General features: G+C 38.9%; 1 protein-coding gene across 7 annotated transcripts in view; it reads left to right on the top strand.

The window, feature by feature from the left end:
- Window positions 1-24,889, top strand: part of Dlc1 (deleted in liver cancer 1) — a 385,446-nt gene that overhangs the window by 77,441 nt on the left and 283,116 nt on the right. For all 7 annotated transcript variants that reach the window (NM_001194940.2, XM_006509166.4, XM_011242152.3 and 4 more), the window contains exon 3: window positions 17,669-17,818. In NM_001194940.2, the coding sequence (NP_001181869.1) occupies window positions 17,669-17,818 (150 nt within the window). The remainder of the gene's footprint in view (window positions 1-17,668; window positions 17,819-24,889) is intronic.

Below are 24,889 nucleotides of genomic sequence, written 5' to 3'. Positions count from 1 at the left end.
TAGGCTGTTATGTCCCCGGGATAAAATGTGCGGCCAGTGCCCTTCTTCAGTCTCATAATAACAGTGCCACCAATGGCAGAGTCAGATGCTGATCTTGTGTGAGCATGGCTGACTGGGGATGTTCCTCATGTCTGCTGCTCAGCACCTTCATACAGCTTAGCTTCAGCAAAGAGTGCAGGAGAAGACGAAAAATTCAAACTGTAGTTTCTATTGACTTTATACTACTGTAAATATGAAGAGCCATTAAGAAAATGGGTTAAAACTTGGGAACCACATACTGGTTTTTCACTATGTGTTATGCTCATGCTGAAGCAGAATCCTAATGCTATCTTATGGATTTCTCATCTTATTATCTTGCCACTACACCATGCATTTCTATGCCTTCCATCCACCATCTTGATTGTGCTAAATTTCCCATTGTTGTACTATAATACCTTTAGCAAAATAACTAAAGGGATGAAGGACTTTTGAGCATCATGTTTTCAGAGGCTCAGTTGAGAGGCTTTGGTCCATCTTGGCTAGCTGCATTGTTTCTTAATCTGTGTTAGGTGGAAGATCATGGCACTAGGTGTGCATGCCTGAAGCTACTTATAGGAAGCAAAACAGAGGAAGGGAAAGAGGTATAATATACACAACCTTCATTTGCAGGCCTCCAGTGACCTGTGTTTTCCTGTTGGGTCCAACATGTTTCTGCAAACACCCAAATTAGTACGAGCAGCTGGGCATTCACAGTCCACACTTGAGTCCACACTTGAGAAGACCTTCATCCGCACACCATAACAGGAAACCTCATCCATTTAAAGAGTCAGGAGTAATGTTCTCTAGAAAGCTCAACCTGGGCAAGCAGGAGCCCATTACACCAACAATCCCTTTCCTTCTTTGGAAGGATTGTGGCTGATGTGATAGAACTTTGCTTTGGGTTCATTGCAGTTTGGCTTGTTGTATTATATGAATCTATCACACATAAGCCCCCTTCAAAGAAGAAAGGCGTTGGTTATTCTTCTCTATACAGTACAGTATTACTGACCTAATAGTCATTCAACAATAACAACAGCAGCAGCAGCAACAACAACAACAAAAAAATATGTTAAATCACAGCTCCATCTCTGAGATCAGGACAAATAGAAGAAAATAGGTCAAACTTATTCCAAAATCAAGCTAAACATTCATAAAGAAAATGAAACCTTCAATAGTAAAACATCCATCTGTTGGTATATATATAGTACAGGAAATGTAGTTTCCTGAGTTATAATTTATCATTCTCTGCTTCTGTGTTCTCCCTGAGTCACAAAAGAAGCTAGGAGAACTAAGGAGAGAGGGTTAGGAGCGTGAGGGACATCCTTTAGGGGAGGAGAGTCTTTAGTAAGTGCCAGAGCCTTGGGAAGCTCCAGAGTGTCTATGGGGATAACTCGAGCCGAGCCTCCTGGAAGTGGAGGATATGGAGCCTGAAGTGGCAGGACTCCCAGTGGAGAGATAAGAATACCAACCCACCTACAAAATCTTCAACCCAAAATTTGTCCTGGTTATTAGATGTGCAGGGACAAAGATGTCACAGACACTGAGAGAAGTTTGTGGAAGAGTTGGGAATTTTATCTTTTTTTTGTTAACATATTTATTTCTTTCAGCACTTTCTTTTATGATGATTAGCAATGCAAAAAACAATTGCTGCTTTCAAAAATCAATGACATTTTATTCCAGGAAATGTATTTTTTTAATTATTTTATTTATTTACATTCCAAATGTTTCCCCCTTCCCACTCCCCTCTCCTAAAGTTCTTCACCTCATCCCCCCTCCCATTTGCCTCTGAGAGGGTGCTCCCCTGCCCAACCATCCACCCCATCCCTTCACCCACTCACCTACTTACCCCTATCTCACCTTCCCAACCCCCTTCCCTGGTGCATCAAGTGTCTACAGGATTAGGCACATCCTTTCCCACTGAGGCCAGAAAAGGCAGTCTATATGTGCTGGGGCAATGGCCCAGTCCATGTATACTCTTTGGTTCATGGCTTAGCGTCTGGGAGCTCTGGGTTAGTTTATGGTGCTGGCCTTCCTGTGGGGTTGCAATCTCCTTTATGTTCTTTAGTCCTTCCTCTAACTCTCCAATAGAGTGTCCAACCTCAGTCCAATGGTTGGCTGTAAGTATGTTCATCTGTTTCAGTCAGCTGCTGGCAGAGCCTCTCAGAGGACAGGCAGGCTAGGTTCCTGTCTGCAAGCACAATATGGCATCAGTAATAGTGTCAGGGTTTGGTGCCTGCCCACAGGGCATATCTATTTCTTCCAATACTCTCTTTGATGATTATTAATCAAAAGAAGAAATCACCTGCCTTACAATAGTAAGTATTTCATGCATTTAGTCTCCAGATCAATTTTTAAACTCGATTTCAGAATACTCAAAATTATTTTGTTTAATTAACAATGAGTTTGTAAGTTTAAATATTTAACAAGCATCTAGATAATATCTAGTAATCTATAGAAATACATAAATGTAAACTATAAAAGGAAGCATTAAACTGCTGCTATGGATAGCACTTCTACTTCTGGATAGAAAGGAACTTTCATATTTACCAGCTTGGGAAATAATCAAGGCACATCAACAAATAAAGACAAAGTTCTCTCCCTTGTGCTAGATAGATGCCTAGGCAGAAATTTGGGTTAAGAGCTGTTATTATATTGAAAAAAAAAAAGAAAGAAAAACATTTGTTTGGTTTCCCTATGCACAAGAGAAAGACAAACAAGATCGTTTTAATTATCTCAGGGAACTGGGGTAGAAATAACCTCAACATTTTGCAAGCAAAAGGCCATTTTTGAAACATCCTTTTTCCCCAAAGAATATTATGCCACAAAGACTGTGCTTGTGCCTTTCATTGAGTCCTATGAGGTCACCTACATTGAACCAACAGCCAATAAATACAAAAAGTTCTTTTGCATTCAGAAGTAAATGTTCCATGGCAGAAGTTTATGCCATCTTCCTGCAGAAATTTGGGGGTGTATAGATTGCCAGATATTACCTAGATGCTTATTAGATATTTAAACTTACAAACTCATTGATCATTCATCCAAAATAGTTCTGAAACTTACTCTTGGCATCAAGACCCAGTGACTTCTGAAATGGAGTTTAAAAATTGATCTGGTGGCAAACTACATCAAAAGCTTAATACTATAGATTGGTGATTTATTCTTTTGATTAATAATCATTTTAAAAGACTACTGAAAGAAGTGAATAAGAAAAAAAAGTAAGTAGTGAGTGTCCTGGAATAAATTGTCATTGAATTTTGGAAATGGTGATTTTTTTTTCTTGTTAGTAAATAGAAAATCAATTAACCAGCAACAAAGACCATGACAAGGATTCATTTAGTCATCAGACCATGCTAGAAAGATCTGTCCGGCTCTCTCAGAGTACAATAATTTAACAGGAAGGGTAAAGAGCCATTTTCATATAAGCAGACAAGAGATACTGCTTTCTTTGGAGATTTTCTTCTGTCTATATTTCTTTACTGTCTTTCATGTGTGTGTGAGTGTGTGTGTGTGTGTGTGTGTGTGTGTGTGTGTGTGTGTGTGTGTGTGTGTGTGTGTGTGTGTATGTATAGGGCAAATGTTAACAACAGGGTCTTTCTCTATTGCTCTTTATCTTATTTTAGGATAGGCTTTTTTGTTTACTTATGAATCCATATTTTTTCATTAACTAATTAATTAATTTACTTTATATCCCACTCAGAGCTTCCCCTCCCCCCTCTCCTCCCAGTCCCTCCCTCTCACCCTCTTTTCCTATACCCCCTCTCTTTCTTCTCAGAGAAAGACTTCCCATGGATATCAACCTGTCTCTTTGGATCCCCTTCCCCCAGGTGGACAGCTTTATCTAGCCTCAATAGAAAACAACAACGACAACAACAACAAAACAGAATTATTTTTTACTGGCCTTAGATCTTGTCTGTTGGCCTGGGATCTTCAGCATGTGCCAGCAGTGCTGGCATTACAGGCACGCCACATTACATGACTTTTTTATGTGAGAGCTGGGGACCCCAATTCACTTCTGCACTAAGGACTTTATCTTTCATTTTAATAGAATTCTCAAAGCAGTTTTAGGTGAGCAGAAGTACAGAAAATTTCCATATGTCCTGTTTACTCTGCTACAGGAATAAACTCTTCCCCCCGCCCCCCAAGTTCCTCCTGCACCAGAGTGGTGTGCTCATGATAATCAGAGAACCCACAGTGACACATGAGTGTCACTTCAACCCAAGTTCATCAGTATTTACCATTGGTGGGTACACCATGGGTCTTGACAGATACATCATATATGTGCTCACGATTATGCTGTTGCCCAGAATAGTTTCATTGCTCTACAAACTTCTCAGAACTCTGCCTCTTCCTCAGTTCTTCCTTTCTTTTAACTTCTGATGACCACCTTTGTTTATGCTCTTCATAGTTTGACCACTACGGAATTTGTAGAGTTGCAATCTTCTAGTGTATGGCCATCAGAGCTTGACTTGGCTCAGTTAGTACTGTGTCTTTAAGTTCCTTTTGTGAATTTTTATGGATGATAAGTCATTTCATTTTTGTGCTGAATAATATTCCTTTGTTAAGAATATTCACCTATTGAAAGAAAATTTGATGGGTTGAGGTTTAGGAAATCATTGGTAAAAGTGCCAAACATACTCATTGTGAAGTGGTTTTTCTTTTTTTTAAAATTCTGTTTTGTTTTGTTTTAAATAAGGCATCAGTTATTTTGGAAAAATACCAAGTATATGCTTCCTAGATTATATGTTTGTCTGTATTTCTGTTTGTTTGTTTCTTTGGTTGGCTGGTTGGTTGGTTGGCTGGTTGGTTGGTTGGCTGGTTGGTTGGTTGGTTGGTTGGCTGGCTGGCTGGTTGGTTGGTTGGTTTTTGAAAATTGGCTTTTACAGATGCTAGTGATATGGCTTGGCTGTTAAGGGTACTTGTTGCTCTTTCAGAGGACGCAGATTTGATTCCCAGCATTCACATGGTAGCTCACAACTCTATAACCCAAGTTTCATGGGATCCAACACCTTCTTCTGACCTCCAAGCGCACAAAGCATGCAAGTAGGACACATTCATGCATTAGAGCAAAACATTCATACAGATAAAATAAAGGAAATGAGTATTTAATTCCTTAAAAATATTAGCCATACAAAATTAATAGTTATACTCTGCAAAACTTGTGGACCTTTCCCCCTTTGGACTTCCGTGAATTCATAAGAGAATTAATATTTTATCTGGTAATTTGATGAACATTTATTTATTGTATGATAACTTGTGGTTCTTAGAATACTCAAAGTACTTTAGGTTTGGATCCCACCCTTGCAGAGCTTTGATATTCCACTCAGGGTAACAACTGAGACAATAGTAAAGAAGTTGGAAACGATGTTGCACACTCCTCTTCCAGAGAAGTTAACCACACCTTGCACCACACCACACCCCTACCCCTACCCCCACCCCCTACCACCCCACCATCTACTCAGTCTTCTCTTTCAGCCTTCAGTGACATTTCTTGTTTTCTCAAGATTTTGGTTTCCAATAACTTTGGGATCGTATTTCCATTTCAGTTACTTTCTATAGCTCTGTTGCTACAGTGATGTTATTCTTTTTTCTCCCCTCTGTTCTATCTTTAAATAACTCACAGCAGGGGACAAGCATGTCCTTAAGTTTTTCATTCTGAGCTGAATTATTTGATTGGTGGCAGTAGAGTATCAGAATGTCTAGTTATTATTCTCAGAGTTCTTGGGATGCAAACCCTCTTTGCTTACACCATAAGCATCTTATTTTGTCCTTATTGTGGAGTTGCAAAAGCCAGGGCCTCAAGCGGGATGCCGTCTAGCACGTGTGATAGCAGACATCCTTACTTTGCTCAATTTTACAGAGGTACTACATGGCTTCCACATTAGACTCAATGCTTCCCTAAGTGTCGGTGTCTTGATTAAGTAAGGACACTGCCTTTGAGTCTTTGTTAGTGAAGCAGCTTTTCACGTTCCTCTAGCCTTCTCTAGTAGTGAAGCAAATTTTATTCATTTATTTATTTTCTGCTCTTAATCACTACCAGGCGATTTAAAGCAGATTTTGGAATGTTACAAATATCCCGTCTGGCATTTATTTGTTTCCTTTTTCCTCTAACATATTATTATGCAGATTAATATGGAATTCCTCTGGTTAGAATCTAGTTCCAATTGTCCCCACTTTTGTCATAAGGCCTTTCTGTGCAATTTCTAATGGCATTCACCATCACTACATGTATATATGTAGTAAATATAACTATATGTAGCGAACATAACTGGAGCACGTAAAAGCAGAGTAGCCTGGCCTTGTCTGCACCCTGTTAGCAGGTGGAGGTTTTCAGGGCTGTACAGGTGAAGCTCAATGTCAGGAGGAAGATAGGAAGACAGGAAATAGAAGGAAAAACAATTCAATAACCAGGTGCTTTCATTGGCTCTTTCTAACATCATCATAATAAAATGATGGTGCCCATATGTGAGTCGGTGGACTGCTTTTAATAAAGATGCATTTATTCTAGGTATCCAAATACATGTATATTTAAATGGAAAAATGTAACTTTGGGGGTCACTTGGAAAATTGAAGTACCTCACTGTCCTAAAGTATTGATGGATAACTAGACAGCAATCAGAGGACACTGGTTTCTCCAATTCTGCCATCATGACGTCCTCCCTTTCTTTTCTCCAGTCTATTAACACTGAACTTCTCCCAGCCTCTTAAGCACTAGTGTTGCTGTAGCTGCAGCAACAGCCAGTTCTGTGGGTGCTGGTTGATTGCAGATGTAATACCTGCCTTTTAAAAACATTCTCAGATAACGTCACCATTGCTACTGGAGGCCCTGCACTGAGAAACCCTGATCCACACTCCAGAACAGTAATTGTTGACATTGGCAAGCGATTGCTTTACCTGAACATTGTCATCCCAGAGATGGAATTAAAACTTCAAGCTAAGGATACACCAGTTTCTTTCACTTTGGCTTGTAAATAGAAGCAGATTAATAAAGCATGACTATAATGATCTCTATAATGTTACAAATGATAATTATTATAAAACTATAATAATTATTATAATATGAAGAATAATTCAGATGTTATACTAAGTGCTTATAAGTTGGAAAATTACATGTAGCAATGTAGGATTCTTTGTGTCTTTGCTTCTGTTGGTTGGTTGGCTGGTTGGTTGATTGGTTGGTTGGGCTGGTTGGTTACTGACAGATTCTCACTATCTAAGCCTATTTGGGGGTGAACTTGCAAGTATGGCCCAGTTGGCCCCAATCTGTCAATGTATCTGCCATTGACTTCTAAGAGCTTGAATTCCAGGCTATGCTACCACACCTAGTTTCCTGATGTGAACTCTAAATGGCAAAGTAGTTAGTCCTTCCCAGTCACCTGTCATCATAATGATTTTGGCACATATGTTATTAAAGACATTACACAAAGAACTGGGAATTGAACAGAGTATGCTGGCAAGTAGGAGAGCTTTTCCTTTACTTCCTCATAGTCGACCAATATTTCCTACTGAACAACAAAATGAAAATTAAAGCTGTCATTCTTAACTTGACTGGAAACGCTGACAGAGGAGAATTACATTGTCTTCAACTTCTGACTGTCACTTCATATGAAAATCTTCACTGCTCCCAAAAGGAATAAAAAAGAAACAGGATTAAATAACTTTCTACTTCTTTAAACAGGATATTATTTTAAGAAAGAAAAGTCTAGAAAGAGGAATTTATTATCAAGTGAAATATATAACACTAATATGAGATTCCATACTACTCCAGCTGGCTGCAGATCAAATAGTTCAGGGTGAAATGGAGCCAAGATTATTGCTGAAAAGTCCCTTTCTTTTAGGGGTGAGCAAGGAGTATCGCTGGCCCAGAAGAGCCAGGAAGAGGCACATGAAACTGAACACAGTGTCTGGGCTAGCGCCTTGAATTCAGAATCAGGAAGTCATGGTTCTATTCCTGGCCCAGCCTTGCATTGATTATGGCTATCTACAGGAGGCTGGGGCTCCCTCACAAGCTAAGCATTCAGTGAGTGTTGAATCTGCTCCACCAAACGACTATGATTTGGAAGCATCTAGTGTTTTCTTGATTTTTTTTTTCTTGTTCTTTTCCACATGCTTGGCATTAGAACAGAGCCAATGTGGGCTGATGGAGACATTTTTCTCTGGACTTTATATTGTCTTCAGTCTGTCTGATGTCTGGTCGTGGGTACCTCCTGCCTACCACCATGTGTGAGTGCTTTCAGCTCGGCTGTCTAATTAAGAGCATTTGGAGAAGGAAACACAGCCGGGTTGTCTACCCTGAGTAGACAGAAAACAACATCAGGAAGATCTCTATCACTTCAACCTAAACAGTTCAGAAGCCTCTGGGACACCACTGTAATCAAAGTACCCTCACTGCCCACAGACAACCTATCTCTTCCAGCCTAAATAGAAAAGCACTGTTGAGTTTTCACCATGTACAGCAATTTACATAGAATAGAAGTTATGTCCTGATCCAATGTGCCCAAAACATTAGGATGTTTCTATTTCTGTCCCACCTGGGTATGTGCTGGGGAAAAGTGACATGTACCCTACTCCTGACTTGAGTTTAGCATAGTTAAGGAAGTGCTTTGTCCTCATGGGGAACAAACAAACAAACAAACAAAAAAAGACTGTGGCTCTCTCTGCATAAGTATGTTCTGAATGCACGAGATTCTAAGTTATTGAGACTACATTAGCATGGAGATGTCCTTGCCTATCCTGCTGGCACCAGAATACATACGACATTATATTTAATTCTGGGCACCAATCATCAACTGGAGAACTATTCATATCTGGAGAAGAGAAAACAGAAGTAGTGGGACAATTTGAAACTATGTCATATGAGAAAAGACTTATGAAGATGAGGAATAAGCTCATGGCAAAGTGTGTGCTTGGCATGCACTGGAACCTTGGCTTGATGTACAATAGCCCCCCCCTCCCCCAACTCAAAGAAGAAAACTGTGGGCATTTCACTAGAAAATCCATAAAATGGAAATCGCAGAGTTCTCTAAATATTTGAAAGATAACTTCACAGAATAAATAATATTTAGTCTGCCTCAACCTAGGGTTATAACCCCTTTGTGGGTTCAAAGACCCTTTCATGGGGGGCCATGGGTCAAACATCCTGCATATCAGATACTCACATTATAATTCATAACAGTAATAAAATTGCAGTTATGAAGTAGCAATAAAATTAATTTTTATGATTGGGGGGGTTCACAATATGAGGAACAGTATTAAAGGGTCACAGAACTAGGAAGGTTGAGAGCCACTGACCTAAAGGAAGAAGCTCGGACATTAGAGGGGATAGAGGTCCACTCTACAACATCTTAAAGATTTTAGTTGCGTGAGTATAAAATAGGTTGCGTTGTACAAAACTAAATGAATAGCACATGATATAACCATGCAAACTTTCACTGAGTGATTACTGAGTACAGATCAGACAAGATGACTTCAAAAGTTCTGTTTCCATGTCCAAATATTGTGTTTTGACTTAGTAAGAAATTATAAAAATCTGCCTTAAGGGAGCATACGGATCTTTACAAACAAACAACAGACAAAGAAAGGAAGGTAGACAGGGGAGGGAAGAGAATAATTAAGGAAAACACTGAATTGAACTTCACATTACACTTTGCCCAGCAAACAGGAACAAGTGCTATGGAAAGCAGGTATGGAAAACAAATTAAAGGCGTGATTTCAACTTCCTTAGGTTGGTAAACTATAGTTCCCATTGGTTTCACAATCAATGTTTTCATTCAAACCTGTCTTCCTCCATTTGGTTCCCAGCCCCACTTACTGCAGACCCAGTACATCAGCTCACAAGAAGGCTTGATGTCTCTCTTCTTCAGCTCTGCCTCTGGTCACGTGTACATGACCGTCTGAAACACATCTAGGGATGGTTTCACTATAGGAAAACAAATGCACACATGTACCCTTTGATTTTATCTAAAGAGTCAGTTGCTCAAGATTTGTCAAAATATACTGTGTGCCCTCCCCTGTCTAAAGAATACGAACCACATTGCTCCTTTTTTTTTTAATTAGTTACAAAGTTTTAGGTGTCTTTGTGCATTTTCTTAAATATTTATTTCTATTTGGAACCCTCCCTCCTCTCCCATTCTTCATCCTTATCTCCTCTGTATCATCCTTATTATTCCAACTTTCACTTTTATACATATTTGTTACCCTCCCCTCTCTGCCAGAGCCCTTTATGGCTCCTATTGGACTCATATCGGTTTCTCAGCCCACTCACACTCATTCTCTAATAAATATACATGTAAAAATCAGAAGCGAGGATGCACTTATAAGAATATTTATAAGAATATATATTTGTCTTTTTGCATATGGGTAACCTCAGCATACTTTTCTATCCATTTTCCTGCAAATTATATGTCTACTTTTCTTTACATTTGAATAAAATGTCCCTGTGGATATGTTCCATATTTCCATTACCCATTCACTTTATAATAAACATCTGGGTAGATTCCATTTCCTAAATATTGTAAATAGAGTAGCAATAAATATAGATATACATGTGGGTATACACACATACACACACACATATATGATATTTCTGCTAGAGAATATATAGACTCCTTTGGGTGTGTGACCAGTAATGATATAACTGGATCATATGAGTACTCTATTGTAAGCTTGTTGAGAAATTCCCACCCATATCTACATAGTGAGAGAATCAACTTACAGTCCCACTTACAGTGAATAGAGATCTTTTTCCTCATATCCTCCCCAGCCCTGGTTCTCATTTGATTTCTTGATGATGGCCATGCAGACTAGGGTGATATTGTATCTCAAGTAGATTTAATTTGTATAGCCCTAATAGGTGAGGGTATTAAACTCTTTTTAAAGTGTTTAATAATGATTTATATTCCTACTTTTGAGACCAATGAGTTTAGTTTCATAGCAAACCTTTTGATTGGAATATCTATTTTCTTGCTAAGTTTTTAACTTCTTTGTATATTCTCTATATTATGTACTGAATATATACCTGGCAAAGATTATCCACCATTCTGTAGGCCATCTCTGTACACTGGATTTTTAATCTCATAAGGTCTTTTTTTTGTTAGTTGTTGATCTTATTACTTTTTGAAGTCAAATATGTACTATGGATTTCTTATAAATAACCTGTTTTCTCTTTATAATCAATAAACTGTGTCATTTTACTGAGCTCAGTTTCACAAAGACTAAGTTTTCCTCCTTCCAAGCAGAATCTGCTTTGCACAACTGCTCCTGTTTCATTCCCACCTTCATTCTCCTAACCCTGGCCTCTCATTGGCTGATTTCATTGCAGTCTCACTACCAGTGTATCACTCTTCCTTCTACTAGGACCACTATCTTCCTGACTCTCCACTGCCTCTCCTCTTCCTCCTTTTCCTTTCCATCTTTCTTCTTTCATCCCTCTATCATGTCTCTGTCTTTACCCCATCATCTTCTCCATCTTATCCTCTTCCCATTCCAGTTTGGCTCTTAATTTCCACAGAAAGCTTTTCCTAAATATACTATATATTTTATTAATATGTTTATAGTACTTTTATATATTATATATTAGTTAATATACTGATTAATATGCTGCATATTAATTAATATATTATATGATAGTTGTTTTGAATAATATATTATGGGCATATATAGGTAGACAGGAATACTGTAGTTATTTATCTCATTATCCTATTTTTAAATTCTTACACTGGTTTCTACTTGAAAGTGTTTATAAATCTGTTAATTTCCACTAGTTATTTCCCTAAGGTTGATTATAACATTCAAGACAACAGGAGTTTTATATTCTTTGATGTTGGCTATTCAGTTCAGTCCAGTCCCTTTAATGAGGCCTGACTTAAAATATCTGTAATATTTAAAATGGAAAGACAAGATGTAGAGGAGGCAAATTTATCACATTAGCTTTGAGTTGAGAAAGTGACATGACAGAAATTCTCAATTCATAAATAAATAATTTAATGTAATGGAACTCTTCTTCATGGACCATATTAGCTGAATGAAATTAAATTCCATTAAAGAAGTCAAAAAGCCCAGAATCCACAAATGCACCCTTGTATTTTTTAAGCATGAACTATTTGCTAGAATTTGGCCCTGAGTATATGAAAAAGTAGAACTTTGTGAGATGTTAAAACTTGAGTTTAAAAATAAGGATAAAGATATTTATACAAAGCATTGGATTTTTAGTCACTCTATTTTGGGAGGTTTGGGGATGTATGGCATAAAAACTCTTGACATTTCAGAGTAACTGTGATGGATGGTGAGTAAGAAGGTACCCATGGAGTTTAGAGGAAAGAAATAGGCTTAATTGTCTAAGAGAATATCATGGGGCAAGACTGTTTCACTTCACCCTCTGGCAGATCACTAATATAATTTGATGCTCAGCCAATGGATACAAAAATATTTTTATAGTATAGTCTCTATGTCCAGTTAATTCAAAGACAAACTGCTTTTGAGACCAACACCAATGGATCCAGGGTAGCTGCAGATGTATTGCTGCATCCAACATTAACTTAGTAGCTGGAAAAATATCAGCTTCTATTATTCAAGGCCTGTGTGTTATTATTTTATGACTGTATTGAACTCACTACTTTTCCTGAAAATGTGTTGCTTCTGTGGTGTTTAATTCCATTTCTGCTAGGTAGAAAGCTTGAATCTTTGCCCTTGAGGCTATGATAAACTTCAATGTGACAGCCAAGGAAATCTACATGTAGAAACAGAGATGTATAAACATTCACCTTCTGAAATGTATCTACGGTTCAAAATAGAAGCAAATTATTTAAAAAACTGACACCATAGCATACACCAGCAAGATTTTGCTGAAAGGACCCTGATATAGCTGTTTCTTGTGAGGCTATGCCGGGGCCTGGCAAACACAGAAGTGGATGCTCACAGTCAGCTATTGGATGGAACACAGGGCCCCCAATGGTGGAGCTAGAGAAAGTACCCAAGGAGCTAAAGGGGTCTGCAACCCTATAGCTGGAACAACAATATGAACTAACCAGTAACCCCTGGAGCTTGTGTCTCTAGCTGCATACGTATCAGAAAATGGCCTAGTCAGCCATCACTGGGAAGAGAGGCCCATTGATCTTGCAAACTTTATATGCCTCAGTACAGGGGAACACCAGGGCCCAGAAGTGGGAGTGGGTGGGTAGGGGAGTCGGGGGAGGGGGCCTGGGGGACTTTTGGGATAACATTTGAAATGTAAATGAAGAAAAGACCTAATTTAAAATAAACAAAAACAAACAAACAAACAAACAAAAAGACATTGGGATAGTAAGTGAGGGACTGGATGACTATATACTAAGATTGTTCTCATCTGGGGGAATACTTGTAAGCAAATTTGATGCAAAAATGTATAATGTTTCCAGAACCTTGTTTCAGGTTAAAAGCAGAATTACACTATGAAAACAAATGCTTTGTGTATAACATTATTTGTTCTGTATCATTATTAGATAAAAATAACGGTTAAGGTTTCATTTTTACAAATGTGGATATTTTTGTGGAATGTGGTTATTCTTTTTGGGAAGACTGGAAAGTATGTGTTTTTTTATTTTTTGGTGTTTATTTTTATATTTTTTAATTTATTTTTTACACTCCATATTCCATTCCCCACCCCACCCCCATCCACCCTCCGACTGCTCCACATCCCAGACCTCATTCCCACCTCCCTGTCTCCACATGGATGCCCCCATCCACACACCCACCTGACCTGTAAACTCCCTAGGGCCTCCAGTCTCTTGAGGGTTAGACCTCTACTGTATGTGTGCTGAGGGAGCCTCATATCAGCTGGTGTATGCTGTCTGTTTAGTAGTCCAGTGTTTGAGACATGTCAGGGGTCCAGATTAATTGAGACTGCTGGTCCTCCTACAGGGTCATCCTCCTACAGGGTCACCCTTCTCCTCAGCTTCTTTCAGCCTTCCCTAATTCAACAACAGAGGTCAGCTGCTTCTGTCCATTGGTTGGGTGCAAATATCTGCATCTGACTCTTTCAGCTGATTGTTGGGTCTTTCAGAGGACAGTCATGAGAGATCCCTTTTTGTGAGAACTCCATAGCCTTGGGACCTCCCTTTGAGCTGGATCCCACTTTGGGCCTGTCACTGGACCATCCCTATAGTTCTTTCAAACAGAAACAATTATGGGTCAGAGATGTTACTGTGGGATGGCAACCCCATCCCTCACTTGATGTCCTGTCTTCCTGCTGGAGGTGGACTCTATAATTTCCCTCGTCCCTATTGTCAAGCATTTCATTTTTGGTTCATTCCTGAGAGTCTCTCACCTCCCAGGGCTCTGGTGCATTCTGGAGGGTTCACACAACCTCCTATTTCCTGAAGTTGCCTCTTTCCATTCTTTCTGCTGGCCTGGGGCTTTAGTCAGTTTCTCTCACCCAATACCAGATCAGGTTCCCCTCTCCCCCTACCACTTCCTCCCCTCTGTCCACTTTTCCCTCCCAGGTCCCTCTCTCCCTCCCCATTTGTGATTGCTTTCTTCTCTCTCCCAAGTGGGACTGAGGTACTTGGGTACTTCAGCTTTTTGACTTTTTAAAGTTCTGTGGACTGTATCTTGGATATTCTGTACTTTTTTTTTTTTGGCTAATATCCACTTATTAGTGAGTACATACCATGCATGTCCTTTTGGGTGTGAGTTATCTCATTCAGGATGGTATTTCTAGCTCCATCCATTTGACTACAAAATTCAAGATGTCCTCATTCTTGAATAAAAATAAAAAGTTCATGGTTTTCTGTCAGTCATTTAATGTTTCTCAAGAAAGAGGTAATGAGAATAAATCAAATCATAAGTGTTGCATAGTTTTCTGAAGAAATTAGCAGATGTCCAAAAATCTCAATTTAGTTTTAACATTAATCTGCTTGCATTTAGGGAAAAAGAAGCAGCCTCTTTGTTTTATATTAAATCTTTTAAGCCAAGGAAAACTTCCATTTCTAAAAATAGATCATCTAGTTTTGATTAGCACACATCTCTGCACATATGGGTAGCACTGGTTTAACTGAATAGACTATCAAAAAATGAAAATAGTTAAATGATAAGGCATATGCATTTAATCCTAGCACTTCCATAGGTAGGCAGACACAGGTGGGTTTTTGAGTTCCAGACTAACCAGGACTACATAATGAAACCTTGTCTCAAAAAAAAAAAAAAAGATATAAAATTGTTAAAGGGAAGGGCTGTGCATAATATGAAGGGATTGGGGACATAAATGGTGTATTATCATATTTCATTGTATATAAATTCTTAATAAATAAAATGTTCAAATAAATTATCTAATATTAGCTAAGTGGTGATTATTACTAACCATCAATTTGTCAAAACTCAGAATCACCTTGAAGAAGAGACTCTAGGATTATCTATGGGGAATTATTTTGCTTAAATTAATTGAAGGGCAATGTCATGCCCACCATGGGTAGCACCATTCCCTAAGAAGATGACCCTGGACTGTGTAAGAGTAAAGAAAACACTCTTAGCACTGGCATGTCTACACTAATTCACTGCCATCTGCTCTTGACTATATATACATGATTATCTGCTTCAGATGTCTGCTGCCTTGACTTCCTGCAATGATTGTTTATAAAACTAAAATGAACCCTTTCTTTCCTAAATGGTGCTTGTCAACATTTTCACTGTAACTAGAAAAGGAAGTAATCAATAGTTGATTCCTAGACCAATTTAGTAAAATAAATCAATTCTTTAACCTCTGAAAGGTTGTTCTCTGTATCAAAAAAAAACGTTATTTAGCTTTTAAATAATTAAACCTATAGAATTATATTTCTATTTAAAGAACACAAAATCAGGTTAACTCATTGCACACCTGTTCTTGGGAGTTTCTAAGAAATTTAAAAGGGGTAAAAGAAATGCTCAGGGCTTGAAAGTTGGCTCAGTCAGTAACCTGGGGACCTGGGTTTGAATCCCCAAAACATGTAAAAGTCACAGTTGGCAGCAAGCATTTGTGACCACAGATCTGGAATACAGAGACAGATGGACCTTTAAAATTCATTGGCCAGTCTGTCTACAAAAATTGATGTGGTTCAAGGTCAGTGAAAAAACATGTCTCCAAAGGACCAAAGACCTCTATTCTTATCTATGCCCATGAGTACATGAACCCTCACACATGTGTACACACACCAATATTAACAAGTACATCCACCACACATACACACAAAAAAAAATGGAGAGGAGAGGAGAGGAAGAGGGAGAGGAGAGGGAGAGGGAGAGGGAGAGGAAGGAGGAGGAGGAGGATGAGAAGGAGAAGGGGAGGGGAGGGGAGGAGAACCCAAGACAGAACTAAAAGAGTTGCTTTGATTACTTTCATCATTTAATACTTGCTGCTGAAGCAAATCCTCAGCCTGTCATCCTCTGAGCACACATTTAGGTCCCATCATGACCTTGTTTCCCCTTCTTGAGTTTGGCCATGAGCAGTCCTTTTAAAGTTGGTTCTCATCAAATGAGTATCACAGAGATATGGGAAGTTGGCAACTTGAGTCATATATGATGCTTCACACTCAAAGGACTAGACCTAAGTCCACTGCATCTCTCAACAAAGTGTCTTTTCAAAGAATTGTCTGTTTTACATGGTCCTGTTTTTTTCTTCCCTCAATATCCTAATCGGTCCCGCCTCTAACGTAGCACGAGGGGTCGAGATTTCTAACACTAACTGACTTGGTTTGACCACACAGGAACTATAGAATTATGGCCAAGTCATTTTACAAGAACAACAGATGCTTTAGTTACTGCGTTACGACAAAGCCTTTCCGATTCTATGTCCAAATCCCATAGTAGTCAAAATAAAAAGCTATATATGCATGTGTGTATGTATGTATGAATATATACCAGATTCATAAATAAATAATTTAATGCAATTCAACTCTTCTTTATGGACCATAGTAACAAAATGAATTTAAATTCCCATTAAAGAAGTCCAGAATCTGCAAATATACCCTGGAGTGTGTGTGTGTGTGTGTGTGTGTGTGTGTGTGTGTGTGTGTGTGTATGTGTGTGTGTGTGTGTGTGTGTGTGTGTGTGTGTGTGTGTGTGTGTGTGTGTGTGTGAATTGTTATGGGGGCCTATTTTTAAGTGTTTGGAAGAATAAGTGATTAAAAAAAAATTTTTTGGCCGTGTCATAACTAGAATCAGTAATAGGTAAGTGTTGCCTGCAGCTAACTACTGATCACACAAGCCAAGAACTTCATTTTTTTTGACAGTATTTCACTAAATTAACAATATTCTGGTGCAAATAGTCTTTCACATTCTTCTTAAGTACAAATTCACCAATATTAAAATCACACAACTATTAAACTTATACTCTAAAATAATAAATGTCATAAATACGTTCTTCCCATAATAATTAATTAGGAAGTTGGAAATGTCTATAAGTACTGGAAGTCATTCTACTTCTTTTTCATGTATTGAATATTCATAGAAAGTGCACTCTTAGCACGAGATCAGCATCTTCTCCATAAAAGGCCCATTGATACCCAGACGAGACCTTCTCTTCCCTGTCAAATAGAAGACCGCCCACTATTCAGTGTCCTTTTTGTCACCAGGAAGAACAGGGAACGTTTTATTCCTTTCAAGAAATGACCTTTCAGATTTAGTAACAGTATGTTCTGTTCCTCAGGAAACAAGGGAAGATCGAGACAGGACACGGCTGGACTCCATGGTGCTGCTCATTATGAAACTGGACCAACTAGACCAAGACATAGAGAATGCTCTCAGCACTGCCTCCTCTCCATCCAGCACCCCAACGAACCTGCGGCGGCATGTCCCTGTGAGCTACCTGGTCCTTACTCTTCTTCCTAGTGGAATAGCATCCCTGAGTCTGTTCTGCTGTCGTTATTAGTGTTTTGTTTTGTTTTTTCAAAAAAAAAATGGGAGAACCTTCAGCCCTGGCCTACATTAGGCAAACAATCTTCTGCTTTGCTATATCAGTAGCCCTGTTTTTACTTTGAGTCACACAAACTAAATAAATTGGCGTGACTGCCCTTAAACTCGTTCTGGCCTTGAACTATCTTCCTGCCTTAGCTGCTCAAGAAGCTAGGACTGCATGTCTGTACCGACTAAGCCCAGTTAGAATAGGATCCCTTTATTCCACATGGTTTCTCTTACAAGTGAAACACCTTTAATGATGTCATCCACAAATAAATGAAACAGAACCCCATAGAGATCACTCAGTCATTTCTATATATCACACAGAGGGTCCATAGACACAAACATGACTACAAAATGCTTAGCATTGAAAATAGAACAAAACAAGCTTAGGAAATTCTGCTTCTTGAGAATTAAGCCCTCTTTGTTGTAGTGGTGGCTTGTACTACTGTATTTACTACAATTCAGTGACATGATACACTCCATTGCAAATGCTGTGTCTATCTTGATAACTAACTTATTTTCAGTTTTTCAACTAATGACTGATTATTTCTAAGACATGAATTATATTATTCTATAAACTTACACTGCATGAAAAACATGTTTAATGTTTTCCACATTGACAGATGGATAGATGGATGGAAGAGAGTGGATGGATGGATAGATGAATGGGTGGGTGGGTGGGTGGGTAGATGGATGGATGGATGAATAGAAGGATGAATGGGCTGTTGGATGGGTAGATGGAAAAATGGATGGATGAATGGGTTGTTAGGTGGGTGGATGGTTGGGTGGATAAATGGGTGGTTGGATGGGTGGATAGATGGGTAGAGGCAGGTGAACTAATCTTGCTTACTGTAAAAAAGAATTCAGATGAAGACGACTTGTTAGTACTCTACAATATACCATGGAAAATAATGGAAAAAGACAGAAATAAAAATTGTATCCCATTAAGTTTATGTAACAGATGCTCCAATGGTATTCTAAAACTCAAAATAAAATTTAGAAGAGACAAATCCTAACATTGGCTCTACCCTTTACATATTTAACTTCATGTTTGATGGCTTAGTTCATGTAGATCTAACATATACAGTATAAAGTCTAACTGTAAATAAGCCATCCCTTTTCTATTAAACAAGGATTTGTATTATAATATAGTAAATAAACCACATTAAGAAAATTTTAAATGAGATCCAAAACATAGAAAATCACATTAGCAAATTTGACACCTTCTGTACAATTTGTCTTAGTCAGGATTTCTATTCCTGCATAATCATCATGACCAAGAAGCAAGTTGGAGAGGAAAGGGTTTATTCAGCTTACACTTCCATACTGCTGTTCATCACCAAGGAAGTCAGGACTGGAACTCAAGCAGGTCAGGAAGCAGGAGCTGATGCAAAGGCCATGGAGGGATGTTTCTTACTGGCTTGCTTGCTTTCCCTGGCTTGCTTAGCCTGCTCTCTTATAGAATCCAAAAATACCAGCCCAGAGATGGTACCACCCACGACGGGCTCTCCCCCCTTGATCACTAATTGAGAAAATGCCTTACAGCTGGATCTCATGGAGGCACTTCACCAACTGAAGCTCCTTTCTCGGTGATAACTCCAGCCTGTGTCAAGTTGACACATAAAACCAGCCAGTACAATTGACCCCTTGTCAACTTGACACACAAACACATCACTATTAAGCCTTACTTTCTTATTCATCCCCAAGATCTAAATAATTTTAAAATCCCACAGTCTTGTATATTAAAGTTCAATCCCTTTAAAATGTCCAATATCTTTTAAAATTCAGTCTCTTAACTGTGGGCTCCACTAAAATACTTTCTTCCTACAAGAGGGAAAATATAACAGGTCACAGTCATAATCAAAAGCAAAAATTAATCTCCAACCACCCAATGTCTGGGATTCAACTCACAATCTTCTGGGCTCCTCCAATGGCTTGGGTCACTTCTCCAGCCCTGTCCTTTGTAGCACACGGCTTGTCTTCTAGGCTCCAGCTGCCTGTACTCCACTGCTGCTGCTGTTCTTGGTGGTCATTTCACGGTATTGGCATCTCCAAAACACTGCTGTCTTCCACCGTAACTTGGCTTCACCAATAGCCTCTCATAGGCTCTCTTCATGGTGCCAAGCCTCAACCCCTTTGCATTGACCCTTCAGTCCTGGGCTATCAATTGCAACTGTGACTGCACCTTCACCAATAGCCTTCCATGACCTCTTACAGTGCCAAGCCTCAGCTGCTCTGCATGACCACTTCATGCCTTCAAAACCAGTACCACCTGGGTGAGTCTTACACATTACCAAGTCCTGCTGCTGCAAGAGGTACAACTTTGGCTATCTCTGGAACACAGCCTCTTTGTGCTCTCAGAAAACAGTTCCCAGAAGGTGTCACCTCAATGATGCTGGTCTCTTCTTAATCACAGTTAATTTCTTAGCTCCAGCTAACCAGCATTAATAGTGCCAGTAATGCAAAGTTTTCACTTTAGTAGTTCTCATGTTAATCACAGCTGATTCTTCAACCCCGCTAACCAGAACTACAGAATCTTCACAATCAAAATAGCAAAGGCCCTAATAAGAGTCTTTAATCATTCCTCTGAAATTTCACAAGCCAGTCCTCCATCTTCTGCACTGTTCTCAACATTATCTTCCAAGCTCCTACACAGCATCCCACAGAGCTCTTAACACCGAATGGATCTTCTGGCCCAAAGTTCCAGAATCCTTCCACAGTCCTCCCCAAAACATGGTCAGGTTGTCACAGGAATACCCCATTATGCTGGTACCAATTTGTCTTAGTCAGGGTTTCTATTCCTGCACAATCATCATGACCAAGAAGCAAGCTGGGGAGGAAAGGGTTTATTCAGCCTACACTTTCCACATTGCTGTTTATCACCAAAGGATGCAGGACTGGAACTCAAGCAAGCCAGTAAGTAACATCCCTCCATGGCCTCTGCATCAGCTCCTGCTCCCTGACCTGCTTGAGTTCCAGTCCTGACTTCCTTTGGTGATGAACAGCAGTATGGAAGTGTAAGCTGAATAAACCCTTTCCCCCCCAACTTGCTTCTTGGTCATGATGTTTGTGCAGGAATAGAAACCCTGACTAAGACAGTAACCTTGATAACTTTCCTTATCCTCAAAGATTCGTTGCAAATATGTTCTTTACCCTGAGCCATACCTAAATAGCTCTCTAAGGAAGACCTAATCCCTCTCTCCCTAGAGATGCCCTAGTTATTTGCAAATAGTTTCATTCTGGCAAACAGAAAGGGGACTGTAGACTCTTGTATAGAAATCATAGAAAAATCCTGTTTCCAATATTTCAATCAAATTAAAACTTCACATTCATTTTCTCTAGCACCTTTAAGCCAGAAATGTCTTATTTTTCATGAGGTCCTGGGTACCTCTTTATACTCATCTAATCTAGAGTATGAATTTTTTAAAGCTTTCTGTAATGAGTTGTTAATCTTGTCTGCTTTTAATCTCTCACTTCTCTAGAGCTCCATTCAATTTTTCTCAGCCCCCATGTATTAAATAGGAAATCAAAGCTGAGATTTCTATCAAACACCATATTTTTGTCTCCATTTCAGAAAGTAAGCTGTCTCCTACATACTAGACTGGGATCTTTTTTATGCAGTAAAAGTAAACCAAAACCATGAACTAATACACATGATAATTAAATAATTTGTCTATATCTATGTTTTCTACTTCTACATAAACTGTAGACCAAACTTTTATATTTCATACAGTATCTCACAGAATATTACCATAATTATTATCACAGTTGTTGTCCCCATAAACATAATATCCATTTCTAGGCTCAGTTTATCAATAGAGTTGGAATAAAGCGAAATTGGTCAGCAGAATAATTAGGAGTGTTAGTGCCTCAAGGTAACTGAACAATTAGTGACTGTTACCAGTCACTAGATCCCAGTTTTATAGCTGACTATCTGAAACCATAAGAAATTTGTTTAATTTCTCAACTGTAGGTTCATGCAAAACAGATAGATATACACAAAAATTAACTATTTAACTATTATCTTCTTGTGGAGACAGATGCTTACATGTATCTAACCCTAAATGTGCTTGCCCATTGTTTATTCTCTTTGATTTCCCTCTACACTCATATCAGACACTGATCAAGACATGAACAACACACACCCCTGAACCTCAAACCTTTTGATCTTTACAGTTTTCTAGGTCACACTTGGTCTATTTCTCTGCTTTGTTGTTATTGTTGTTGTTGTTTGGGTTTTTTTTTTGGTTTGGTTTGATTTGGTTTCATTGGCATTTAAAGGTAATGATAACATTATTTTCATCTGTACACTCCATTCCTTTTGATAACTGTGCAATAAAATAAAAGGATTATGGTGTGACCTTGACCATCCACCAAGGAGCACTAAGCCAAGGGAAAAACTACCTCATCCCCCACCTCTCTCTACTGCCTATTTAACTTTAGCAGGAAGAACACAGAATACAATGAAGCAATGACTCCTCCCCTATCCCTCCTACCCTATGTAAGAATACTTACAAAATTCCTAGAATGAATTCTCTATACAACAAAGCATATAAATAGAAGCAGAAACTGGGATGATAAAGAACAACATTCATTTGAAGTAAGAAAGAAGAGGTAAAGCTTTGGACAGAGCTGCTTAGAAAAAACCTAGCAAACTGCCCATACCTTGATAGATTCTTGAAACCCCAAGATCTGAATTTTTTTTGTCACCCAAACTCTTGACTTTCTCATGTTTTTTTTTTTAACCTAATCTGTCTTCCTGAATTGATTCTTGGTCACTTTCCCATCAACTCTGACCTACCTGCCCCTGTCCTTCACAGCACCCACTGTGGACAGTCCTAATTAATGGTAACAATCTCTTAGAATGGGTGGCAGATGAGAGCTGGAGTGAGAGGACAAAGCAGTAGTCGTCAGTGCACAGTAAGCTTTGCATATGTTGCCTCATTTGTTCTCTTGGTCTGATGATGAGCATCTTGAACCTCAGGAAGGGTGAAGGATTTACTAGGCTCACACAGGCGGTAAGAGGGAAGTTTGTCAAAAGTCACATGGCTTTTTTTTCTTTTCTTTTCTTTTCTTTTTTTTTTTTTTGTTGTTTTGTTTTGTTTTTCACTACAGGGTTTCTCTGTCTAGCCCTGGCTGTCCTGGAACTCACTTTGTAGACCAGGCTGGCCTTGAACTCAGAAATCTACCTGCCTCTGCCTCCCGAATGATGGGATTAAAGGCTTGAACCACCACGCCCGGTGTCACATGGCTCTTAAGAGTCACTTTTACACCTTTGAGAAAGGCCAGCTTTTATTCTACCACATTGTAAATCTTCCCAAGGCAGTAGAGAGAGGAGGGAGATGAGGCAGTTTCTCCCTTGGATTAGTGCTCCTTGGTGGATGGACAAGATCACACCATATTCCTTTTCTTCTCAATAGCAAGGTATTCTGAGTTTGAGCCACTAATTGTTTTTTGTGTGAATGTGTAACCTAGTGGATATTGATAATCTTTTGGGACACTTCAGCCATATCTTAGAAAATCTTGAGAAATATATAGGCTAATGTCAAATCAGTGCCTGTGATAGAGTTTGGGCACTGTTGGGCAGTATTTTTCAGTCTTCCTGCTTCTCAAATGCCTTCCTTAGCCTAAGACTGTATATAATACACTGTATACAGTATGGAAGGAGGAGAGATAGAGAGAGAGAGCTGGCATTGTTCTTTTCATATCAGACATAAAAACAAAAGTTTTTCTTTATCTTTGTTCAAGCTTCACCCTGTTTCAACTCTTTTTTTGACCCAGAGTTCCAGGTTCTTTTTACCTAATCTGTCTTCCTGAATTGATTCTTGACCACTTTGCATCCCATCCGCTCCATCCTACCTGCCCCTACGTCCAGACATCCCAGGAGTAATTACTCTTAGCATTTGACCTTGCTTTCTACATTGACTTTCATGACTCTTTTGATGTTTGCTTCTTCTCCAGTTGTCTCCTCATCAGTTACATGTTGTGGACCTCAATACCCCTCTTCCTGATTTTGCCCTTTACTGCTTCTGTCCAGATTCTTGATTTAACTTTCCTATTGAATCACTGTTAACATTCTCCCAAGGAATCACCTGGCTCCATTGTCTTCTCCGTAGTGAATACAAACAGTCAAGACTTATTTTCTGTATGTAGAGGACAAATCACAAGATTTCCCCCTATTTTGTGTCATAGTTATATGGTCTATAGACCATCTCTTCTATGGCTTATACCATTCTATCTGGACAACCACAATTCTGTCTACCTGACATGGTGAAAGCACAGGGTCACAATGATACTGAAGAGTCTGATAGTACTATAGGGTATCAGAACCATTCATTCCGACAGCAAAAGTGGGTAGTGTAGTGATGATTCGGGTCTTGCTCACCATTTAGTTTGCTGAAGATGGTTAAAGAAGGAGGAAATGAGTGAGGGACCGTGAAAGAGTTGACCTGAGATTTCTCAAAGTGGATTTCTCATTAGAATAAAGAAAAATTTCTACATAGCTTCCTATTTGGGCCTTATAAAATTTCTTCTTTAGTTGTGCTTCAGGCACTCATCAAAAGAGCAAAGTAGCTACTGTAGGAGGTTGAGCTTTGAGGTTAGGGCCTGAGATTTAATGCCACTTCTGCCGTGGAATGTGAATGTAATTCAGAGATCTGCCTTGGGCCTGGGTGTCATTGTCTCTTCAGTGATTATAAGAATTCCTTCCTCACTGGAAGATCAAGTTGAAAACAGATACAAGCGGTGAAGTGTGCTTTGTGCAGAATAAAAACACAAGACTAATCAATTGAAAAGAAATTACTATTTCACCTCATACTTATTATTGTATGGATACAAAAATAAAAATTACCATGTTTACTACTTCATGAAGTTATGAATAGGAAGACAAAATGAATACAAAGGGCCCATTATACAAAAAAATATTTTTAAAAGAGGCAAATTAAATGAATTACCTACTTGTAGTTATACA

Source organism: Mus musculus, chromosome 8, assembly GCF_000001635.26.
Source record: "Mus musculus strain C57BL/6J chromosome 8, GRCm38.p6 C57BL/6J".
NCBI lineage: Eukaryota > Metazoa > Chordata > Mammalia > Rodentia > Muridae > Mus > Mus musculus.
The sequence above is the reverse complement of the archived record's forward strand: the minus strand, read 5'-3'. Positions and strand labels throughout refer to the sequence as shown.